This window comes from Sinocyclocheilus grahami, unplaced genomic scaffold (assembly GCF_001515645.1).
Source record: "Sinocyclocheilus grahami isolate Dianchi unplaced genomic scaffold, SAMN03320097.WGS_v1.1 scaffold31.1, whole genome shotgun sequence".
Taxonomy (NCBI): Eukaryota; Metazoa; Chordata; class Actinopteri; order Cypriniformes; family Cyprinidae; genus Sinocyclocheilus; species Sinocyclocheilus grahami.
Genome location: NW_015505210.1, coordinates 1365303 through 1374718, shown reverse-complemented (window position 1 = coordinate 1374718; position 9416 = coordinate 1365303). Strand labels below are relative to the sequence as shown.

General features: G+C 36.1%; 1 protein-coding gene across 1 annotated transcript in view; it reads left to right on the top strand.

The window, feature by feature from the left end:
- Positions 1 to 9416, top strand: part of LOC107573733 (neuroplastin-like) — a 29727-nt gene that overhangs the window by 5458 nt on the left and 14853 nt on the right. The window contains exons 2-4 of the mRNA XM_016260179.1: positions 4630 to 4977; positions 6027 to 6201; positions 6599 to 6693. Coding sequence (XP_016115665.1) covers positions 4630 to 4977; positions 6027 to 6201; positions 6599 to 6693 — 618 coding nt within the window. The remainder of the gene's footprint in view (positions 1 to 4629; positions 4978 to 6026; positions 6202 to 6598; positions 6694 to 9416) is intronic.

Below are 9416 nucleotides of genomic sequence, written 5' to 3'. Positions count from 1 at the left end.
GCGATAATGACAGCTGTTTGCATAGCTTCTCAGTGAACTACGGCTCTGTGTAGTAAATGCTGCTCCATCTGAAAGCATGTGAAAATACCACATTTAATAACATATTTTTACTCCAAACTCACTTCATAATGTCTTCATAAAAACTTCATAAATCTTCTGTTTATTCAGCTGCAGCGATAGGCATTTTCTGGGTTTCTTCTGCGAGGCGTATTTGGAGTTTCAGCGCGAGAGCGCCCTCTGGCCTTTGGATGGAGATTTACTACTGATCACAGAACCCTGCTTCACTGAAAGACACGCATGACAATCGCAGCTTCTGTCGAATCGCGATCTCGATTCCATTTCGATTTATCGTGCAGCCCTAGACTGGAGTCTTGTGGATTATAGAGTGCTGCAGCCGTGACAGCAACCAAGACTACTTCGCCACTGGTTCCCTTGAGATTTTCCCATGGGTTTTTCTAATGGGGTTTTTCAATTTATGAGTGAAATAAGGTCTGTGGTAAACAACTTAATGATGCTTGAATGTTTTGCATCTCATAAATTGATAAACAACTGCAGCATTCGATTGTGATGTTTTTATCAGCTGTTTGGACTCTCATTCTGATGGCACCCATTCACTGCAGAGGATCAACTAGTGAGCAAGTGATGTAGTGCTAAATTTCTTTAAATCTGTTCAGATAATAAAACAAATTTATCTACATCTTGGATAGCCGAAGGGTGAGTCAGTTTTTGGAAGATTTTCATTTTTGCATGAACTATTCCTTTAACGTAGTCTGGATCATTTTCTTTCATCTTGTGTAATTTTTGCCTGATTCGACTAGCTTCTAACAAGCGACATTTAAATTTGTGCCAAAATTCTGTACTGTTTGGACGCATGCTCTTGGATGTCAACAACTAAAGATATGGGAAGTGTTTTCTTATTTTAGAAGTTGATAAACCTATTTATTTTACTCTCCTGGGCATGAGTATATTGTAAAATTATAATTTGCATTTATCATTGTTGCTGTCGGCAACCCTCTCAGAACAGATCTGGGGTCCATTTTTGGGTCACAACCCACTGTTATGGCCATTGCCTGTTTGTGAGGGGCCACAAAATCATATGAAGATCAAACCTGACACTTTTCCTTTCATCTCACTCACACGCTTTTTATCTCTTGCGTACAAATGCATGAGCACACGCAGACACATTTGATCAAATGGATCATTTTGGCATAGCTGTCTTTGGTTACAGGCATAAGAGCATAACAGCACTTGCTGCCTTTAGGCTAACAAGGTTTTTGCTTCTATCTTTAGCAAGTGACTATATGCAAGAGCATACATGCCCGTCCACATATGTTCATTAGTTCCTGAAGCTTAGATGCACTTACATTGATGGAGACACCTTTCAAGTAGGGGTGCACCGTATATTGGTATCATATCAATTTTTGAGATTTTTAAATTAATCCGTATCAGTCCATCAGTATCTTTAATGTCATCTAATGCTCACTTACAGTAAAAGTAAATATAAAAACATTTAATTCTAATAATTAAAATAGCACTTAAGTAAAATATATAACAAATTATAATGTATAATTTTATATTAAAATATAAGTAATATAGTAAAATAATATTGAAAAATAATATAATAAAACATTAACAATGAAATGGCACTGTTAAATGCAATTTTTAGCAAATCTTACAATGAAAATACATTTTCATACTTTTAATAAGGTTGTTATGCCTAAATTCACTTGCAGCATTTTACAATGCTTGCTTTTAGTGTTTTATTTTATATTTATTTTGACAAAATATTATAGAACTTATAGAATTTAAATATTCCTACTTTTAATTAAACCTTTAATGTTAACATTTACCCTTTTTTATTTTTTTATTTATTATTATTGTTCCTTACACATTTTTTTCTGTTTCAGCTGAATGCGTCAGATTACGTTAATAAAATGGATTGAAATACACATTGACTTTAAAGAATCTGCTGGAAGCTTGTTAGTTTTGAAGGTCAGGCACTATGTTAGTTTCCTTTCAGGTACACAGGAATGTGGAACAGGAGCTCCTCGTTTAGTTACGCCTCCTAATTACTGTGAGGCTCTTTTGCGATCATCACGTCAAAAGAAAACATGTTTCTATAATTGTTTTTATCAATGTAGCATGTAGTGCATTCTATCACCCATGGAGTAGGAAGTCTGTTTAGATGTAAAAATCATATCTGGCCCTGCTTTATTTCTCATTATGCCCTTATATGATTGTTTTATCATCACATTATCAGGTCATTATCAGAATAACCAGCAGTAGGCTACTGTGTGTAAACTTACTTAATACCATGTTCTGATTAACATGATAATACAATTACTAGATAAAACTAGTAAAAAGCCTCTCTGCATATTTGTTACATAACCTCAAAGGAAACATTTAGTATTAGTTGTGCTGTTGATCTTTTTGTCTGTTCTTCCTACACTCAACTGAACGACTGATTCCACAATACATCCTTAAATCTAAATAAATGATTAGTGTAGTCGTCACATTTGTTTTATATTTTTCTCTTCTGTTAGACTTTTTGACTTTTGAAGGTTATATGTGAAATACAAAGTTTTATGTTGCAAGTGTCCACATTAAAACAAGGGTAGATATATAAAAATAGAAATGCAAACAAAACATCAAAATAAATCATAAAATAGTTATTTATATATGCATATGTATTATTATTTATAAATTTAAGTCACACTCCAGTAAATTACAATATAGCTATATTTTATATGTATACACATTATTATCATTTAGTATGATGCTTTGAGTGCATAAAACATTTAGTTTCACAAAACACCTGTCAGTGGCATTTGTTCAAATATCATGTTTTTTTTTCCAGAATTTATTTATGCTTATATCTTAATACTTTTTAGTTTAGCTTTTGACATCTTTTTAATGTGCTCTAATGCATTGTCTTTTTTTTTTTTTTTTTTTTATTAAAAAAAAGTGTTAATTGATCAACTCCTTCAGTCTCTGCTCCGGTTTTGTTCCTATGTTGCTGTATTGTGAAATGCACACAACAAACACTTATTGCACTATATGACTGTTAACACTTAGCAGGGCTACATATCTGTGAATGCAGTCAGCTTACACAGCAGTTAATGAGGGGGCAGCAGACATGTATGCAGTGTGGTAGGCAGCTCTCCCTCTTCTTAAAGGCCTACCTGCTCAACTACTGTAGTATGCTTCTATGGAAACCGCCTGTCTATCAGCCCACCCACACATGAATAGTGAGATTGCACTGAGGTGCTCGGAATCAGAGTGCTATTTTGACAGCACCGTTCAAAGCTGTGCACTTTGTGTTTTCTGCAGAATAATTTGCATTATCTTCAAACCAGTTATGGTCGGAAAAGCAGACTGACATACTAGTTGGCATTCTGCATAAATATGTAGCATGTATACTATGCACAGTATGCACATATGTGTATAGAATACCCAGAGGAAGTACTAAATTTGCTAAAATGTGCAGTACAAAATTATACCCCACAATGCAATGCACTTGCCTTGACCTGACTTTCCATTTCCAGTGTGACAAACCAAATATTGTTTTTATTGGATATTTAAAAGTACATGCTTATTTCCTCTAGTTTATGATTCACTGCAATATAACAAAGACTGAAAAATTTAAGGGGGTCTGAATACTTTCCGTACCCACTGTATATTCAGCAAGGATGTATTTAATTATTCAAAAGTGACATTTCAAATGCTGTTCTTTTGAACTTTACAGTCATCAAAGAATCCTGAAAAAAAATCTAGTTTCTATTATATATATATATATATATATATATATATTAGCACAAATGTTTCATATTAGAATAATTTCTGAAGGATCATGTGACACTGAAGATTGGAGTAATGATGCTGAAAATTCAGCTTTCCCATCACAGGAATAAATTACATTTATTAAAATAGAAAACCTTTTATTTAAAATTGTAATAATTTTACAATGCCACTGTTTTTACTGTATTTTTTATTAAATAAATACAGCATTGGTGAGAATAAGAGACTTAACATTAATATATTAATATATTCATTTTATTATTATTATTTTAAGCCATGTTTTCAATGTTGAACAGAATTTTAAAACTCAGTGCTTTAAGATGGAAAAATCATGATAAAATATAGGTCATATCAGAGTTTTTACATTACTGCGGTTAGGATGAGGCCCTGACCTCATTTCAATAACAAAGAGTGAAAAATTTAAGGGGGTCTGAATACTTTCCGTACCCACTGTGTGTGTGTATATATATATATACAATTGAATAAATAACTCTTTTGTCCAAGATCTTTTTTTTTGCACATGGTAAAGAACAACTCCATTAAGATCACTAACAAAATGCAATAATCAGTACTATGCAATCAAACATAATAGAAACAAAATCAGAAATAAAATGTATCAGTGTCCTAAATGTGAATGCATGTAATGTAAAAGAACTTTTTAATTTTCTCATTCATCAATTGTGCAATTATTAATTTCTTGTTATATTTTTGGTTTACAATTTGAGTTTAATCTTTTCTGTTTTCTGTTTTCCACCCACTGCCCTCTTACTGTCCTATTTTCTCTTTATTTGTCATGTTTCCCTGTCTTCCTGCCTCTGTGCCTCCCCTCAGCGGGGTTTGTGAAGTCGCCCCTCTCTGAGACTAAGCTGACGGGCGACACGTTTGAGCTGTACTGTGACGTTGTGGGTAAGCCCACACCTGAGATCCAGTGGTGGTACGCAGAGGTGAACAGGGCCGACAGCTTCTTCCAGTTGTGGGATGGCGCGCGCAGGCAACGCGTGTCCATCAACACAGCGTACGGTGTCAATGGTGTAAGCGTGTTAGCCGTCACTCGCGTCACCATCGAGGATTCTGGGATTTATGAGTGCAGGGCCAGTAACGACCCACGGCGTAACGATTTGCGGCAGAATCCGTCCACTACCTGGATACGAGCCCAGGCAACAGTTTCCGTGTTGCAGAGTGAGTTAAACTGTCCCCACTAGTGGTGTGGCCAAAATAAACCATCCGCCCCCTTGATTTGACCTCAATTTAGTGTAGTGCCATGGCCAGCATTTGCTGTAGTGATCTTCCTTTTTCCTCTTCTTTTGTTGTAGTCTATAACCAGAGTACAAAATGGTCAGAGCACCATCCTATTAGATTACTCTTGCCCTAGTAGCAGCTACATATACAGGCAGTGACCTATTTTTGTAGTCAAAAGCCCTTATTGAGTTTAAAATGTCCTTGTCCTCCTTATTTGACCATGACAATTATACACAATATTATACAGTTTCTGTTCCGAGGAATCCATGGAATCTGGTAAGGTACAGTGGTTACTGGTCAGCCGATATATGTTTTTCAATGTCCAATGGCTGATATAGTTGTACTACTCCTATCCTATAGGACTGTATCATATATGATGTACAGTGGAGTCCAGATGTGTGAGCTCACTATGCTTCCTTATATAATTCAGTATAAATTATATTATCATAATATATTAGAATGTTTTATGTGAAAAGCTTAACTGAAGCAGGGTTACTATCATTAACTGAAAATAAAACACTGTTCCAAACATTAACAAAAACTATATTAGTGTATCAGTTATGATATAATAACAATGAACTTTGTTTTGGGATTTAGTATTTGGTTTGTGTTTGTCTGCAGACTCTGAGACGTTTATTTTATATTTTATATTAAAATGTTACTTTGTTTTCAAATGTCAAAATCCTAAAAGACCACAAGACCTTTTGTGGTCTTTGACTTTTGGACCCCACTGGATATAGTATATGAAAATTATAAAATAAATTTTTAATATTAAAATTATTAATAAAAGAAAATTATTTTGTCTGTTTAATAATCTTGTCCTAATGGTCAACCTCAGAACCATTTGATTCTAAATATGTTTTATATAAATATATATATATATATATATATATATATATATATATAAATTTATCATCTTTTTGTTAATTTTTATGTAGTATTTTTATGTAGTATTTCTCTGGCCTTGACCGATACTTCTGTGCTTCCAGAACCATCAATTGAGTCAACGGATCACATGATTCTACCCATGGGTTACCACATCCCACCAATCACGCTTCAGTGCAACCTTACAACTTCCCAAAACAACCACCATGAGAGCTTCTGGATGAAGAATGGGGAGGAGATCTCTGACACAAGGGGTGAAGCCAAGAGCACAGAATACAAGTAGGCTTCCAACATAGGCTTCTAGGTGTTATATATTTGGCATCATATAGTGATTTGCATCACCTGAGTTGGTCTTTGTTTTGTAAATGTATTATCTCAGTGACTCTCAGGCTCTGGCTGAGTGTTTGTTGATGGCGCTCTGCTCCGCATTGCTCTAAATCCTGTGCAAGGCCTCTGTCTCTGTCAACACGTGTTGCTAATCTCTCTGCCTGACTCCTAATCTAATCAGACTAACCATTTAGGAACACACTAGTACTGCTAACATATAACCTGCATTAGATTTGTCTTTACCTGTGGGTGTGTTACTCTGAATCTTTTTATATTATGCCAAGGTACTTCAAAGAACACCTATGGTACCTTCAATTTAAAAGTGTAATGTGTTTTATCTTTTACGCAGACTTAATAAACCAAGGCCAGAGGATTCGGGCGAGTATATGTGTGTGTACACATTCGATTCGGCCCCTGCGGCAAATGCCACTATTGAAGTCAAAGGTAAGATTCCCTCAAAAAAAAAAAAACATTTCTCAAAACGCCATCTAAAAAAACAGAGAAATGTAATGGTCACTGGTTTCTTTCTATGACAGGGAGTTTGATTTTCAGTTGATTTGGATGAGTGTTGACATTTCGAGCCTGTCTGTGGGGTCAGCCTATCTTTCCATATCTTCCACATAACACATGCGGAGTCAGAGCAGAGCTTGGACGCTCACAAAGGCCATGACAGCATGAATGTGAGCTTGGTTAGTTGAGTGGGAAAGGTTTTTGTTCACCAGGCAGTACAGTGTGAATGTCAATAAATTGTTTGCAACATTCATAATTAGTATATAATTATACAATTAGCAACATTTGAATAATCATCACCCTCATATCAATAAACAATCAATAATTACTAATTAAATTGCAATAATTGGTTAACAATCAAAATAAAAACAATACAGTAGTATTGGTATTTACCTTTTTTAAAGAATATTTTTTTTACATTTTTAATAGTTTTTCATCAAACTTTTGACTTAAATATATATATTTCTGAATCCTGAATAATATTTGTAAATCTGGTTATACAATTATAGGTCTGAATATATTCTCTTATATTAAATGAATACGAATAGTTATATTTCTGAATATATAAGTTTGAATCTATAAATGCAAGCCATGAATATGTAAATGTAAAACAGAGTGTGTATATGTGTATGTGTATATATATATGTGTGTGTGTGTGTGTTCTGTTTTAAATTTATATATCCATGATCATGATTTACATTAATTATAATACATTAATTTTATATATGGGCTGGCCTGATGTCTGGTATACACCCATTGCTGAAGTTTCTTAGTACAAGCAAAACAAAATGAAGCTGCTCTCCATGCTGCTTGGCTAAAAATAGTCTTTTGTGAGGTGTCACAGCGTGAAGGACAGAAGAAAACCTCATCGGAGCCGTAAGGGATAACCATAACATAATACGCTGATCGTGGGCTGCTTTTAAATGAACATTTATTTATAAAACAAAATATCTTCTTTGGCCATATTAGCCTACTCAATAGCATTAACACAGGCTTTACTCCTTTCAAACTTTATCTGGAATGTCACCGTTTCTGTCACTGCAACTTCCAGATCAGGCGAACGAACACACACACGAAATCTTCTGGCTCATGAAAAAAAAAAAAAAAAAAAAATGTAGTTAATATTTGCAACATTTATGATTTATTTTATCCACCCCCGACCCACCCGCAAATAATCCAAATACATTTTTTATGACCCGACCCGCGGATTATCCGCAGCACCTGTGGATATAGGAAAAGCAAAATAAGTTTGCTGCATAAATCAGATGGATTTACTGTTGATGGACTTTGCTTTAAAGCAGGAGAAACGGGTTTCCCCAGTAACGGCTGTACACAAAGCAGCGCTGAGCTCACAAACATTATCCGCAGCACCCGTGGATATAGGAAAAGCTAAATATGTTTGCTGCGTAAATCAGACGGACTTACTGAAAATGCAAATTAATTCTCTGCCAGCAGGAGGTGCTTTAAAGCGGGAGAGACAGAGGTTTCCCCAGTAATGGCTGTACACAAAGCGGCGCTGAGCTCACAAACGCTGCTTTATGAGGCATATAACATGCAAGATGAAATGAAAATGACATCAGAAATACAGTGATATAAAAACACCCGTGCCTCGTTTAGATTTTTAAACGTGCAGTAAGTGCTCATGTTTATTCAACAGCCTTTTGGGAAATCCTTCAGTTTTGATATTGTGGTGAGCGCCACAAATAAATCAATGTATGGGAAACACATCCCACAGCACAACCACCTGAGCCCAACTTCAGTCAACTCATCACCTTAACTTTAACGGTGTTTGTAGCCGGCGCCATAACCAGACTGATAAACAAACAGAGACCGAAAGTTAACTACGGGCCAGGCGCGTGTGCCCGATCAAACAGTCTATATAAAGCTTGAAGCATCAGAATCGGCATCGGTATCGGCCGATCACCATGACAAGAAATCGGTACTCAGTATCGGCTGCAAAAATCCTGATTGGAGCATCCCTAATATATATACACTGAACAAAATTATAAACGCAACACTTGTTTTTGCCCCATTTTTCATGAGCTGAACTCAAAGATCTAAGACTTTTTCTATGTACACAAAAGGCCTATTTCTCTCAAATATTGTTCATAAATCTGTCTAAATCTGTGTTAGTGAGCACTTCTCCTTTGCCGAGATAATCCATCCACCTCACAGGTGTGGCATATCAAGATGCTGATTAGACGGCATGATTATTGCACAGGTGTGCCTTAGGCTGGCCACAATAAAAGGCCACTCTAAAATGTGCAACAGATGTCGTAAGTTTTCAGGGAGCGTGCAATTGGCATGCTGACTGCAGGAATGTCCACCAGAGCTGTTGCCCGTGAATTGAATGTTCATTTCTCTACCATAAGCCGTCTCCAAAGGCATTTCAGAGAATTTGGCAGTACATCCAACCGGCCTCACAACCACAGACCACGTGTAACCACACCAGCCCAGGACCTCCACATCCAGCATCTTCACCTCCAAGACCGTCTGAGACCAGCCACCCGGACAGCTGCTGCAACAATCAGTTTGCATAACCAAAGAATTTCTGCACAAACTGTAAGAAACCGTCTCAGGGAAGCTCATCTGCATGCTCATCGTCCTCATCGGGGTCTCGACCTGACTGCAGTTCGTCGTCGTAACCGACTTGAGTG